Source organism: Cnephaeus nilssonii (assembly GCF_951640355.1).
Source record: "Cnephaeus nilssonii genome assembly, chromosome: 4".
NCBI classification, from domain to species: Eukaryota; Metazoa; Chordata; class Mammalia; order Chiroptera; family Vespertilionidae; genus Cnephaeus; species Cnephaeus nilssonii.
In genome coordinates, this window is record NC_137075.1 from 76,792,933 (window position 1) to 76,808,785 (window position 15,853).

The 15,853-nt window shown below is 43.0% G+C and overlaps 1 protein-coding gene across 1 annotated transcript; it reads right to left on the reverse strand.

Moving 5' to 3' along the window:
• Window positions 1–676: 676 nt before the first annotated feature.
• Window positions 677–12,804, reverse strand: LOC307098015 (homeobox protein SIX4). Its single transcript, XM_079768390.1, has 3 exons — window positions 11,878–12,804; window positions 8,534–9,210; window positions 677–5,017 (listed from the first exon to the last, which is right to left on the reverse strand). The coding sequence occupies exons 1-3, from the start codon at window positions 12,747–12,749 to the stop codon at window positions 4,221–4,223; spliced, it is 2,346 nt and encodes a 781-aa protein (XP_079624516.1). The 5' UTR covers window positions 12,750–12,804; the 3' UTR covers window positions 677–4,220.
• Between the last annotated feature and the right edge of the window lie 3,049 nt (window positions 12,805–15,853).

Genomic DNA, 15,853 nt, shown 5'->3' on the forward strand with positions numbered 1-15,853 from the left:
TGGCTAATGGGAGTGCTTTAAAAGGTGGGTTATAGCCCGGCCACTGTGGCTCAGTGGTTGAGCATCGACCTATGAACCAGGAGGTCAGGGTTCAATTCTGGTCAAGGGCACATGCCTGGATTGTGGGCTCAATCCCCAGTAGGGGGGCATGAAGGAGGCAGCGAATCAATGATTCCCTCATTGATGTTTCTAACTCCCCTCTCCTTTCCTCTCTGAAATCTATCTATCTATCTATCTATCTATCTATCTATCTATCTATCTATCTATAGTGGGTTATATTGTGCTCTTTCAATAGGATTGGGAATGAAAAGATCTTTGGACCTTTCAACTTAATTTCATTAAACCTTCTAGAGTGCCAGATTCAGATTTTGGGACACCCAAATGAGTAAGAAGCATTTCTTTCCTTAAAGGAAAGAAGAAATGTAGCCATTCAATTCTGAGTATGCAGTACCATTAAGTAAATTGCATAATTTTGTACAGAGATCGACAAATTCTATTTTTCCAAAATGACATCTTTTGTTCTTCTATTTGCCAGCCTATGAAATGTTTGTGTGGATTTTTTATTTTATTTTTCCTTCTTTGCTTTTTCAGGGAAAAGTAACTTTCAACATATGGTATGTATAAATATAAAGTTTATTTAGCATAGTGTTTAGAAAAATAAGTTCACATCATTTCAGAAAACAAATAAAACACTTAATTGTCCAGGCATAAACCCCTATTACAGTACAACATACATACTTTAGATCTCTTTGGTTGGGTAATTAAGCACAGAAATGTTCCGGGACATGCTCTGTGTGCCATCACCTAACAGTGCAGTAAAGACTCTGTTACCCCATCCCATGATATACATTCTGTATAGATTTTCTCTTTGTGTAAGGCACAGTAAAACCATATTGAGTATATAACTGGTTGCCTCTAAACATACAGTACATGCAACTAAAGAATAAATTTTTTTTTGATAACCCTGAAAGCCAAGAGTCACATGCTATATAATTTTGATTAATAAAATGTATGGTTGTAATATTAAATCAACATGATGTATCAATTAGATACAAAATAAATGTTAGGCTCTAATCATCTAAGTTCTAGGAAGGCTTTGAAACATCTTTTGTAAAATGTAAGTCTTTCCCCCAGTTTTCCTGAATTATTTATATTTGTATGAGATGATCTGTCAAAAACATTTTAAAGAATGAACCTCTGGCTATGTACTAATGCACACTTGTCTAAGATGTAGCAGGGCAGGCTGCAACACATGCCCAATAATCCAACTTTTACCATGCAAGATGTAAGGGCATATACAAGGTGATTTAAGGTCAGTGTGCAATTTAACTACGGATATTTATCTATGGCTATGACGTCTACCTGCCTTTCGTAACACAAGAAAGGCACTGAAACGTGTACAATTCAGTCTTTTCATTGCTATAAATATACATGAGCTATAAAGCAGTACAACACAGGTGCTCTTGCTTGATTGAGGAACAAATGCACCTTCTCTTTAAACAATACACTGTCCTTTACTAGACAATAGACTGTCCTTTACTAGATGTAACTAAGAGCTATAATGCCAAATTCTGGCTGATAAGAGTGCATAGTTAGGCTCACATCAAAAATCCCACAGCCAGCCGCAGGGGTTGGGGTTTGCAGGGAGAGTTATTTACCCCTATTCTGATTCCTCCGTGGGGATCATTAGAGGGTCATTTGCAGCATCTTCAAGCATTGGTTTATGTAGGAGAGATATTCTGCCACATGAACTCCAAGGGTTCTGAGGTCTGGCCCTTGGTATTGCAAAAGACATTTGCAATTCTGTGCATGGAGATCATGGGATTTATCTTATTTCATTCACATATACATGGGCTACAAACCAGCCGGCCCATAATTTACTGAAAGAATAGAAAAGAACAGTAAGTTCTTCATAATGTGCATTGATTCTTACCTGGTATATTATGTAGCTACCTGGAGTAATTGTAGGGTTATAATTACATCACGTTGGGAGTATGAATGGGTTTCTTAGGTAAGTCTTAAGTTTTGTGCTATCTTTTCTTTTTCTTATGGGAAAAAAGAGGAAGAACTTTGAATAAAAGAGTCTTGTTATATTTTTGGAAGACAGAAAACCTTTCCAGTTATATATATAACATATACAACTTTTAAAACCTTCCCACCTCCCTTACTGGATGGTGATTTTTAAATAATTAATAAACTCTTGATATCTGCAGCAATCAAGTGGAAAACATCATTTTCATGTAAACTACACCATGTAATTAATCTCAGTAACATGATCAGCACACACCCAAAGAAGAAACAAGATGTATAAGTAGTGGTGGAGTGGAAGAGAACTCTAAAACACCTGACTTTGTAAAAAACAAAATGAAAAACGTGTAAGTTTCAACAGTTTAGAAACATTAATCAATTCTATAAAAAAAATGGGATCTAAGTTCTTTATCAAAATGATGGAAGAGGAATTCTTCATAGGGCTCTTCGTCTATGCCTGCCAAGTTCCATTTGCAATAACTTCCATTTGACAGAAGTTAAATCCTCTATGGCCCTTATTCAACACGCTCGGCCTGGAGTGATCTAGAGTGGACCCTCTGTTCTGATCTTAAAGAAAGCAAGTTGTAGTGACATGTTTATGTTCAACAACTTTGTCATCTCTGAAGAGATCATTTTCCCACTTTTCTTGCTTTTCAGAGATCAGAGACTTTACTCACTACCGAAAGGTATTTGCATTATTACAACTTGTGTTCAGAGTCCTGACAAAAATTGTATCCACAGCTCACATTATCAAACAAGCTTCTGACAGAAACCCCAAAAGATTTACTTTTAAAGAAGACATGATAATATAGTGCAAACAACAGTCATATGTCATAATGTAAGATCTGATTCAAAACGTTTAGAACTAAGTTTCAACAGCATAGAATTTTGCTCAATAGAATCTACATATTCTCCCTTTACTTTAAAATGGTTGTTTTCATAGCCTACAGAATTGATTCTACATGGTAGTCTAAACTGTTATTTTCATTGTAATGAAAAGCATTAACAGTAATTGATTGTTCACCCATTTGCATCATAAACTTTATACATAATAATAAAAGCAAAACTTAAGTTCTTCGATTTAAAGCAATTCTGTGGTGAAATTAACCCTGTTAGAATAGTAGAAAAGAGCCATCAGTGCTTCCGTTGACACTTCTGTACCTTAGTAAGAATAATAAAAAGGCCACAAGGTAAAAAGGCACATAGAATTCTATATAAAACATATTTAAATGAATCAGAGAGCTGCTAAATAAAGAACAAGGATGTGAAAAAAAGTACCAAAATTCCAAAATTGGGAATTGGATTTCCTGTTTCAGTGTTATTAATATTGACCTTAATAGACTCCTGATAAAAATCATTACTTTTAAAATTCTACAAAAAGTAAAACTTTGTTGGAAATAACTATGTTCACTTCCTGTTCAAACAATAAAAATAAATTAAACAGTAAGAAAACATCTTTTTTAGTTCATAGTGTCTGAAGTATCAGAGAAACATATACAGCATAAATAAAATTCACTGTACTTACTCAAATCCTTGCTTATAGGACTAATATATTTACACTCATACTGAAATTTGTTTCAGAGTTTTTAGTGGAGTTGCAAACTTTCTCAGCCACACAGAACTATTAGCAATCACATTTGGAAACATGTAGAGACAAACCAAGACTTTCACAAAAATGTTGAAAAACAGAAATGCATATATTCAAAAATATACCCTTAGAATAGTGGAGTACCATTTATGCTACTTAAACCTTATCAATGCCCATGGAGTAAAAGTAAACAAAAAGAATTGTATTGTTTCTAATGCTCTGTAGTGATATTTAATTTTGTTAGGTGCATACATTTTTAATTTAAAAAACTATCAAGTTCCATTTGACCTCAGAATTATATTAAGTCAAGCAAATGATACACTTTGACTTGATATATTCCATCTTGTTCCTCTGTCTCCATCTATTTAAAAGAGAACATATGTGAAGAAAAAGACTGCAGTAATGCAGTCCTACTTCTGTATATTTAACTGTGATCTTCATGCAGATCAATCCAGTCTCTTGAATGCATTTACTTGCAAAACTAGTGTTTCCCTTTAAATGGGAAAATGCTTTATGTCCTCAGGGCTTTGTGAAAAGATTTGCTGTCTGATGCCAGAAAAAAAAAAAAAAAGGGGGGTGGGGGGTGGGGAAAGGGAGATAAAGTTTATAAGTCTTGCATATCTTCATCCAATTGGACAGTTTGGAGCTTGGCAAGCTCTTTTTTGTCTGTTTCCAGGTCTTCACAGACAGTCTCAACCATGCCCTCTAGGACATACTTGGATTTGGAGTCCAGCATCATTAAGTTGCTTGTGGCTTTGCTCTCTGAATTTGTTAAGAAATTCTCTTTTATGTTAGCTACTGATTGCAGAACCAACCGATGTTCTCTGACAAAATCCTGGTGTACTGCTGGGGATGGGTGACCCACCTGATCTTCAGTGGCAGGAACTATTTCCCCAAGGGCAGCCTGGGTCATGGGGACGGACAACAGATCCTGACCAGTAATAAGGGAGCAGTTCTGAAGAGTTGCATAGTTAGTGTTGCTGACAGATGTCACAGTAGATTTGCTTGCCACAGGTGCAGACATTGGCTGGCTATCAGCAATGTCAGGGTTTAGTTCAGAGGGATTTAGTAGGGTAGGGGGAGTCAGGGAAAAACTGTGAGTTGGGGATACATTAACTAATGAGGAGGCCAGTGGATGGAGGCCACTCCCCGAGATATTTTCAGAAGATATATTTGCATTTACTTGTGCATTCTGATTGACAGGCATCAACTGAGAAAATACCAGGCTCCTCTCCAAGCCCTCTTGTTTAACAGATCCTATAGTCTGGCCTGAATTAGGAACAGTGTATACCACTGCACTGGGAGCAAGAGAGCTCAAGAAAACCTTTCCTTGCTGGACTGTGGTAGACTCACTTGTAAATGTGCTCCCATCTGAAGTGCTTGAATTTACTGAAACATTACCTAAAAAAAAAAGTACAGATGATCACTGATTAAACTGATAAGGAAAGAAAAAAGTTACTTTTTTACATGCATGATTTTCCTCGAGTTCAGTAGAATCACCCTGAGCACTTAAAACTACAGAGTCACAGGCTCCACTCCTAAGAATCTGGCTCAGTAAGTTCTAGAACAGGTGTATTTTTAACTCCCCGAGGAATTCTGATGACCAAGTGGGAGTGAGAACTACTGGTTTAGAAACCAAGTGTGAAAAACAATCTTTTCCAAGTTCTAATTTTAGTCAAGTTTCTGGTTCAGGAAAAATATTCATTATTTTCCATATAGATCCCAACTTGTTATCTTTCATTTAGTTGATAGTTATTGCTAACTGTGTCAGTTAGAACTAGAAAACACAAATGCAAAATAAAATGCCTTTGTTCAGGACAAGCTCAGTAACTCACATAACATATAAATGGAAATGTAGAAAATGCCACATAAAATGAGTTACCCTGGGGCTTAATGTTAACCATATAAACCTGTACAGACAAGTTGCAAACTTTCACCAAACTAGCCATAAAATAATGTCAAGTCAACAAAACATTCAGTAGGATATGTTTTTCTTTTCTTGTGCCAGTTCTGAATTTTCAGTGTTGTAGTGATAGGAAAAATTAATGATAATAATAAAATGGGCTTTTAAAAATATAGATTAATATAAAGAACTAGAGCTAATATTAATTAATATAAAGAACTAGAGCTTCCATTTTCAGTTTGAATCTTTTGAGGCTCTTGTTATTATAGTCTGCAGAGACCAGAAGTAGAAAAAGAAATGTAAGTAGGAAGCTGAGAAGATGTTCAAATCAGGTAACTCAGATAATGTAGATGAATCAGATCCTTGCCCCACTCCCACCGTCAAATAAAACTTTTCTTTCTGATTCTTTACATAGTCATAGTGAAATGATGGCAATTATCCTGCCACTGAAGGAAAGGTAGACGTGGGGGAGTTTTGTGACAGAATAGTTTCAGAAGGGCTATTTACCCTGATCTTGAATTAGATGTTCAATAAACTCTTTTTATCATTTTGAGAAAACAGCCCAATGGTAAAGGTAATTCAAGTAAAACATTTGTCTTCTTGAATTACAATAATTTTGTGATTATATTACTACTTCTATTGATAAATCAATGCCACAGAGCTATTTATGTCTTCCAAACATTTTAAAATATCCTAAATGCAAAGGAATGTCTTTAAAATGAAAAAAAAAGAAAGAAAAAGAAAACAAACACACTATATTTGAACTTAAAAAATTAACCACTTGAAAATATTCATCATGGAAATACTTGTGTTAAGAAAAACATTTCTATGTATGTTTGGGCTCTTTCCTAATGTTAATGTTTGTTCTAGGCCGAATGAATAAAAAAGGTTTTTATTTGAAAAAGTTTAACTTCAACTTAAGTATGCCTTAAAATTCCTGTTGGCTGCTAAACTGTAGCAAAAAATATCTGAAATAGATGTTTATTTTCTTGTGTTATGTGGTTGTGAAATTGATTGCCAGTGCATATGTGAACAAAATAATCAGTTATTTTTGATAGTGCCATAACTAATGTAATAAATGTGACATTTCTCCAACTGCTATTGAACATAAATAAAGTAATGTTTTTGAATGCATAGAAATTATAACATATCAATGAAGGGGGAAAAGCACATGTAATCTAAAACGACATTTAAATATAACTGCAATCAAATTATAAATTGAACAATAATTTCAAAATCAGCTAAAGAAATCCAATTGAAAAATGATACAGGTACAAAGTATAACTTTGTAAAGATGGCAAAATAAGAAAAAAACCCTTATTTTCTCAGATTATAAAGTGAGAAAAATATGTAGATATTCTGCTTTCCCATATAAATGCCAACTATAGAAAGATTATCTCACTTGTCTAGGTACTTTTAAGAAAGGCTCAGGTATCTCTTTTGGAGAAAGGCTGAATCCCCAAATGCTTTATTAAGAACTGCAATACATAACTACAATGAAGAAACATTGCTTCCTGGACCCATCTGGTTAAACTTAAGCCTTCCAATCACTCAGACAGTCTAAGGATTGACAGCTCTGTCATTTGAGTTTAACTCTTTAAACTGAAAATGCTATTTTTATTCATATTAAAGACCCCATTAAAAAATTAGTCATTAGTTTGCAATACTTTTCTATGGTAGCACTTTTCCAGATTACATGTGAAAAGTATTTCTGTTTTTCTCCTCGCCCAATCTATATACCAAGCTTTTTGGCCAAATATGTTCTCTAAAATGTTACATACGGTTTGGAAATTTCCTAAAGTGAGACAAGGGATTAGATCCACATTAAAATATTATAAAACTAAGCACTTTGGCTTTCCCTGTGGTTTTCATATTTTTGCCCTCTGTTGGATAGTGACTTAGCTTAATCCTTTCCATAACCTGGAACAATGAAAAAATAAATAGTATGCTGCAGGACTGTTGTGTTTTACTACCATTTCACCTAAAGAGAAACAAATGTACCGAAAGGAATTCGCTCCATTACATTTTTCCCATTAATGTCTCAAATAAGCTGAAGTAGATCACAGTTGTTATAAATAGATCTTTTTTTGATAAAGCCATTTTATAGGGGCCTGACCTTTAAGGCAAACAATTACTTATTTTGTGTTGATAAAACAATTTGGACTTTCAGACTTGCTTGTAGGAAGGCAACCATGCATTACTATCGTGCTCTCCTGAATGCAATGGGATTTGCAACCTTCACGGCCATTCTGACCATTCCTGTTTCTATATTAAAAAAAAAAAAAAAAAAAAAAGACATAGAGCCATCCAGATTGGTTAAAGTCAGTGAAGAACTGGCATATCAACTTCTGGTTTCCCCAATTTTTACATCAGTGCTTTCTTTAGCAGATTGTTAGTAAAGCCACAACATATAAAGTAAGGCTTATAGTTGCCCTCACTAATAAACTGCACTTAGGAGGTGAGTACACATGCAGAGCAATAGACAGCCAATCGCATGTTCTGGTTTTCCTTTAGATCTGTTAGTCTTATTTAAAGGAGGAACATGAATCAAACACAACTGATCCAATCTTGCTCTTCTAAAACACTTTATAGTCAAATAAATAATGCTTAGGTAAAGTGTACACATTTTTATCAACTGCTTCACTAACTACGAGTTCTTGGCAATGTTATTAATTTTTAATCTTAAAATGTCAAACAATGGGTTATTTTGTAAGCACTGATTGACTTATCATATTTCTATCATCGTAGACCTGACAAGACTTGCTATGAACTGTATTTTTCCATTCAGTTGTTAGGAAAATAAAAGCCCATCTCCATGATGCCAGGGAAGCAGGCAAGCTGCATATTACACGGGTATTGTGAAGAAGGAGAAACAAATCAAGGCTATTCTGCAGCTGTGGCTGCCAATAGGGTACCTGAACAGTCACATCAATCCATAGCTCTCACCACATGTGTCACTTACAGCAGCTGGCTAAACATGACTGGTGCATTATAGTACCAAATGAGAATTTTACCTTGTGAAGCTGCCCCTGAAACAGGAGGCAGCTGCAGTGGAGAGAATCCAATGCTTCCATTAAGAAACTGGCTGTTCGCTCCGGAATTGGGGATCTGGACAATGCCGTACTGATTAATTTGCACGGGTGTAGTAAAAGTCACGACAGAGCCTCCGTCCTGGGAAGCCACTGTTTGAATACCTTCTCTTTTCACCTCAGTGCTGGGGATCAGCCCCGGGAACGACACAGGGCTGTAGGAGCTGGTGGCTGCTGAGTTAGCTGAAGAACTCTGGAGGACTTTGAATTCCTTCACATCCTGGGAGGTAGAGCCCAGTATGTCAGTCATGGACATACCATTGCTCACAATGTTTGATGCCATTTTGGGTGGGTTCAATGACACGGTCTGTGTATTTCCCACATTTAATCCATTTAGGATAACTCCGTTGGGTCCCTGAATGAAAGAATTACCATTAAGGAAGACAGGTGAAGTACTTGCAGGTACCAAGCTTCCATTCAACAAAACTCCAGAGGAGCTTAGTATCTTAGCGTTTCCAATTTGTTGCATGTATACTGGCTCCATGTGACTGGAAAGGCTGAGGTTGGTGACACCATCAGACGAACCGGAGAGTGGATGAGGAGACAGATCCTCATGACCCTTGCTGGATTCATCTTCAGTGCTGGGATTGCCATCTGACTCACTGTATTGAGAGGGAAATCAAGGCATGAAGGAGGTCAGAGGGCTGACATTCTACATAGTGCCATTTGTTTGGAAAACCAGCTTCTAACCCCATTAAAGGTAGCATTCAAGGAAAGCACAGCAGGAAATCTTTTAGTGCTGTTTAAACTATGAGGCCTTTCAGCAGATTCTGACTAGACAGAAAATCTGGGAAGATGTAAATTCAACTAACAGAATTTACAGGAGAACTATTTTTATAGCATTAAAGTTTTTCCTTACTGTGAAATATGCCACTATCTACACCATAGGAAAAACTCATTCAATAATTTGGTCAGTCTTTCCTGTTTAGGAACTCCTTTCCCTCCCTTCAAACCAATTCAGATTAGAGTAATTTTGAAGGTAAATGAAAGTGCAAAAGGAGCAGGAGGTGGAAAGTGTTCTGTTTTGTTTGTCAGGTAGTTAACAAGGTATCATTTTCTCACCTGCTCCCAAACTTCTACTCCACCAGACTGACAACTGTTTCATTCAACAAAGTGGCTGGCCTTGTAGCAAAGGCACTTTCAACCCAAGAACTGTTATGTGCAGTCGCCCTTGAATCCAAAGGAAGCCATAGGGGCCTAGTTACATACACCATCCAGTGCCCTGGGGAGGTGGGAGGGAAAGGGTGGGTCACTCAGCTGCCTAGTAACTATCAGACCCCTCCCCAGCCAGCACCCTTGGTCCTTCTGTTCCAGACAGGACTGTGTTTCTCAGCTCCCCAATTTGGGGGGGAATAAGAAATCCAGGGAAGGGTAATGGTGGGGGTTTCCCATTTGGTCTGAGGGTAGGTAGGTGGGGGAGACATGGCGAGTAGGACATTGCTTGGTGGGACTTGGCCCATAAGAAGATCCGACATCCCTGCAGTGCCCAGCGGTCGGTTCGCTTTCATGCCGAGGGAGGGGATTACTGTGGCTTTGGGCTGCGGGGCCAGGAGCGCAGAAAGCGCTTTGATTTACGAGCTGAGGCTGAGCCGCCGTCGCCGTCTGCGAGGGTGACTCACCGGGGGTGCGGGTGGGAGGTAGATCCGGAGAGGGGCCTAAACCAGGCAACTGGGCCCGGGGCGGGGGTGTAGGGTTGGGGGGGCGGGGGGAGGGAAGCAGGTAGAATGTGGTGGAGGAGACCCGGAGAACGCGCCCCGCCCCGGGAGCAGAGGCTGCAGGGCAGCTGGCCTGCGCCCGGCGCCCGCTCTCCACCCTCTGCCTCCGGTTCCCGGGATTCTGTCGGGGCTCGAGCCACGCGATCCGTGGCCTCCAACGGGTGTGGGGCAGGTGGCGTGGAGTTACCAAGGCGCCTCCTCGGGGTCTCGGGCAGGCCTGCGGAGGGTGCCCGCAGGTCTCAGTGAGCGTTTTGTTTTGGTTACCGCGAGGCCGGCTCGGGCCGGCGCCCCTGTCCCCGCCTGGAGAGCGGAGCGTCAGGGCCGTCGGGCCGCGCAGGAGCGCAGGGGCAGGGCGGGCCGCTGCGGGTTCCGGAATGCGCCGGGTGATCACCTTTGCCCGGCCGGGCAGGCTCCGGGGCCCCCAGATTCCTTCCCCGAGCAGAGCCTTGGGGCTAGAGACACCATCCCTTCAGGCCACCTCCTTACTTTACTTCGCTCAAAATGCAGACACACACACCAGGTGTCTGACTCGGGAGGACGCTCCAAAGAGGGGGAAACCCGATTATGTCCTACCAGTCGAGGGGGGGGGGGGGGGGGACCCAGCTAGTCAAAAAGTTCAAACCCGCCAGGGTGGGCTCTTTGGAGGTGCGGAGTTGATAGCACCCCCACTCCTCCCTGCTCCCCGCCTTATGCCAGCCATGGCCCCCAACCGCGGTACCAGGCGGGAGCCACGCAGTGTTCTGGGGCCCAGCAAGCAGCCCTCAGCCCCCCTACCCCAGCGGCACTGAAATCCGATCCGAAGGAGTTCAGAATCAGGTTTCAAAACACCGCAGAGCCGAGGCGCACCAACACCCCACGTTGCCGCGGCCGCGAAGGGAACCCAGGCCGGCAGAGTGAATGATTAACTCTGTCACACAAAACCTCGACGGTCCCAGACCCCCTTCTGCGCAGCCAGCCCTCACCAACACTCTTCTCCCTCCACGGCAGCCAACGCGACCCCCGGCGCACACAGGCGCAGGGGGGTGGGGTGCGCAGCGGGCAGTGGCGCCCTGGGGGTCCGGGGAGCGCGGGCGCGCGCGCCGGTCGGTGCGACCCCGCGGAGGTGCGGACCCCGCCAGCGATGGCAACCTCCGCCGGCCTCGGGCAGCGAGAGTGGCCTTCCCGGCGCCCACACCCGCTCCTTCGCCCCGCCAGCAGCGGGGAGAGAGTGGCAACTTCAAAGCCAGAGGGAAGGGGGTGGGAAACCGGGCAGCAGTGACCAGCCGAGGTGGGGGCGGGGACTGAGACCTAAGGCGGGCGACGAGAAACTTCTGGGGGGGGGGGGGAGGGAAAGGAGAGAGGTTCTCCCGCCCCTCGTCACCGCCGTCCCCCCACCCCCCTTTCTGGGACCGGGGGAAAGGTGGGGGGCGGGGAGAGGTGGGCAGCCGGACCAGGCTGGTGGGGAAGGTAAGCGCCATGTTTGCGAGCGCCAGGAGGAAAAGAAAGCCGGGAAGGGGGTGGGGGAGAGGAAGGGGGAGGAGGAGGAGGAGGAGGAGGAGGAAAGTTGGCGCTCACCTTTTGGACTGGGTCTCCGAGGGGTTCCGGTCGCGCTGCCGGCGGTTCTTGAACCAGTTGCTGACCTGGGTGAGGGAGAGGCCGGTGATCTTGGCCAGGTGCCGCTTCTCGGCCGGCGACGGGTAGCGATTCTGCTTGTAGAGCTCCTTGAGCGCGTTGCGCGACTTCTCCTTGAAACAATACACCGTCTCCTCGCCGTCCCAGATGGTGCGGGGCAGGGGGAATTTCCTGCGGAGCCGGTACTTGTCCACGGCGCCCAGCGGCCGGCCGCGGGCGCGCTCGGCCTCGGTGTAGCGCGCTTTGTACCAGAGCTGCTGCAGCAGCGGGTGGTTGGCCGACTCGAAGCTGTGGCTCTCGAGGATGCTGTAGAGCTCGGGGTAGATGCCCTGGTGGAAGGCCACCAGCGCCCGCGCCTTCAGCAGGCTCTCGTTGCCACGTAGCAGGTCGCTCTGGGGCAGGGACCACAGGAACCGGGCCAGGCGGTCCAGGTTGCCCCCCTGCTGCAGCGCCTCGCACACGCAGGCGACATGGTCGGGCGAGAAGGCCAGTGTGGTCTGCGCGGCGGCGGCGGCGGCCGCGGCGTGGTGGTGCCTGCCCAGAAGTTCCGAGTGGAGTTGTACCTGATCCGCCGCGGCTCCGGCCGCCGCCGCCGCCGCCGCCGCCGCCACTGCCCCTTCCTCTCCGCTCACCCTGGCGGCGGCGTCCCCCGGCTCCAGGGGGAAAGGGGCTGGAGCCGGGGGGTTCAGCCCCGCCGCCGCGCCCCCCGCCACTTCTCGAGGCGCCTCCTGCCCTTCCGAGGCGCTTTCCATCCCATTCTCCTGCTTGATGTCCGCCGCACTTGCAATCTGCCCGGTGGGGGAGGAAGAGGACATTTTTTTGTTGTTTATTTTCCTCCCTCCCTCACTCCCTCGCACTCTTTTTCCTCTTTCTTTCCCCCTCTCTTACTCCTCCTTCTTCGTCTCCCTCCCCCCTCCCCCCCTCCGGAAAGCCCACTCCCTCCCTCCCGGTTTCGGCTGGATCTGGCCGATCAGGTTTCCCCCCGACCACGCAGTCACCATTAAGATAGCTGCTAGAGCAAAGTAGTGTAAAAGGATAGCTGCTTTCTGCCGTTCCCCCAACGTGACTCCTCGGGTTGCTGCATACTATATGGCACTGGCGGCCCGGCCGGCCGGGCGGCGCCACCTCATTGGCTATTTCGCATTCAGAGGGAGGAGGAGACACCGTTTCTATCCTTGTCGATCACCCGCCTCCCACTCCACCCCTTGCCTTTCCCTCTCCCCCTGACCCCCAGGCACCTATACCTGAAGGAAAACACCGACATTCTTTTCAGGCCATGTTCCCGGGTGGGAAATTACCTAATGTGGCCTGAAAACTGGACAACAGACTCTTTCAAAGACAGTCTCTACGGTTCCAGAGGGGATAATAATTGTGTGGCCTAAAGGTCCGCATGAGAAACTCTTAACAAAGAGACCCCCCCCGCCCCCCCCCAGCATATTCAGATGACAGAATTTCAAAGAGGACAACTCAGAAATTTGCCTATCTTTTACTCTCTTTTACCCCTCTTTCTGACTTCTTTATTAAGGGCATTCAAAAGGGTCAATAATAGGATGGCACTAGGGAATGTTCTAAGGGGGAAGCATTTACAGTAAGTTAAAATTCCAAAGAGAAAAATGCTTGGAACCTTAAAATAAGGGGTATAAAAAGCCCAACAAGAAGACAAAAAAACAAAAAGCCTTAAAAATGTGTTTAATCTTAAATCACCTGAAGGGCTGGCAATCCAACTGAGTTTAACGTAAGCATATAGAATATTTAACCATGTTTATTCAGGGTGAGTAGGGTGGAAGAAATCCAGGCTTTAAATTTAGATAACAGTATGTAAACTTAAGTCTTCTGTATGAACATTTTTAAAAAATGTAAGTGTATGAATAGTTCTTTAAAGATGACATTCCTGGTAGAAACATCATCTCTGTGTGCAGGTGTCTTGGGGAGATCAATGCAGGATCAGCAGCTCTTTCCACAACATAGACAGATGGAAGACTGCCCTCTGGTTTGAGGTGAAGTGCCTGGGGGTGGAGTCTGCTGCTCTTTGCAGTTATGTGTCTTTCCTTCATGGTTTTGTGTTAAGGTCTTAAGTCAAAAAAAGGATGACCCCATCTCTGATTCTCTGATTACTGTGAGTCAGTTGGATCCATTTGTTGCTGCTTTTTCTCAAAATCCAACATTTTAATTACATCATCTTAACCTTTATTTCAGGGTGGCCTTATGTTGTTTCTGCTTCCCAATTACCCATAACTGCCTACTTCAGCATATTATAGAGCAGCTGTTTAGGTCACCTGCTGTCAGGATGAACTTGGTGAAGTTTTCTTTTTCATTGGACAGCCTGCACTTTATGGATGGTCAACCAAGATGTCATTTGATTTTGTACTTAATTTACTTTTGTACAACCCTAATGAAGCTAGCACTAGGACCTCTCCGGTAGATTTAAAATTCATAATCATGGAAAAGACCATGTGTTTCTACCTCATTGAAAGTGCCCAGTTAGATACAGAGCTTCAGGACAATCTCTGAAATCAATATCTTCCTTGATTTTTTAAGAATATATATATATTTTAGAATAATTATGACTTACAGAAAAGTTACAACAAGAGTACAGAGGACTGGCCAGGTAGCTCAGTTGGCTAGAGAGTTATCCCAATATGCCAACATTGCAGGTTTGATGTCCATCTCTGGTCAGGAGACATACAAGAAACAACCAATGAATGCATAAATAAGTAGAACAACAAATCTATGTGTCTCTCTCTGTCTCTCTCTCTCTCTCTCTCAAAAAAAAAAAAAAAGAGTACAGAGAGTTCCCATATACTTTCTTCGTAATGTTAACATCTTACATTGTAATAATACATTTATCCAGCCCTAACTGGTTTGGCTCAGTGGATAGAGCGTCGGCCTGAGGACTGAAAGGTCCCCGGTTCGATTCTGGTCAAGGGCGTGTACCTTGGTTGTGGGTACATCCCCAGTAGGGAGTGTGCAGGAGGCAGCTGATTGATGTTTTTCTCTCATCGATGTTTCTAACTCTCTATCCCTCTCCCTTCCTTTCTGTAAAAAATCAATAAAAAATATATTAAAAAATACATTTATCCAAACAAATTAACATTGGTGCAATACTATTAACTACTTAAACTCTAGACTTTATTTAGATTCACCAGTTATTCCACTGATGTCTGTCTCCTGTTCCATGATCCAATCCAGGATACCACATTGCATTTAGTTACTTGAATTTTAAAAGCATACTTATCAAAGCAAAGTAGACAGGAGATAATGTGGTTTAGTGGAAAGGATGTGGATTTGGGGATCAGCTAGCTAGACATAGGTTTAATCCTAGCTCTGCCATTTATTAGCTATTTAACTATAAAAAGTGGACAGCATTGTTGTGAGGATTAAATGAGATAAGATGTGCCAAAAAGCACCTGGCACATAATTAATCTTTGTTAAATGTTTGTTATCTTTCTCCTGATAGTACAAAGTAGGAAACTTTTCAGTTGTATATGCCTAAGAAAAATTAATTTGTTTATATTACCGGGCTATCCAAGTTTAGGTCACAGAAGTCTTCTTCAGGTGAATTATCTATCAAATATAATGCAATGACTTGGAAAACCATGTATTGGGTTTCTCTGCATGTCTTCTGTATAGCGCCTCCAGAGCACCAAGTTCAACATTATATAGAAACAACAGTGACCTTTTGTTGATACCAGTAGCCTGAGCTACATTGGTATTCTATAGCTCCAGGAGGAGATTCCTGTAGGACCAGAATGGAATCCAACACCAGCCTCTGGAGTCCTTTAGCAGGCTTATTCTGAAAGCAATTCAAAGTGGACTGGAAGTCCTCGACTCCAACATGGTCAGCTATAATGGAACACCAGACTTGAGGGTGTGTAGGGTTCACCTTAGAGCATTAGTTTTGCTAAATGATTTGTAAAAT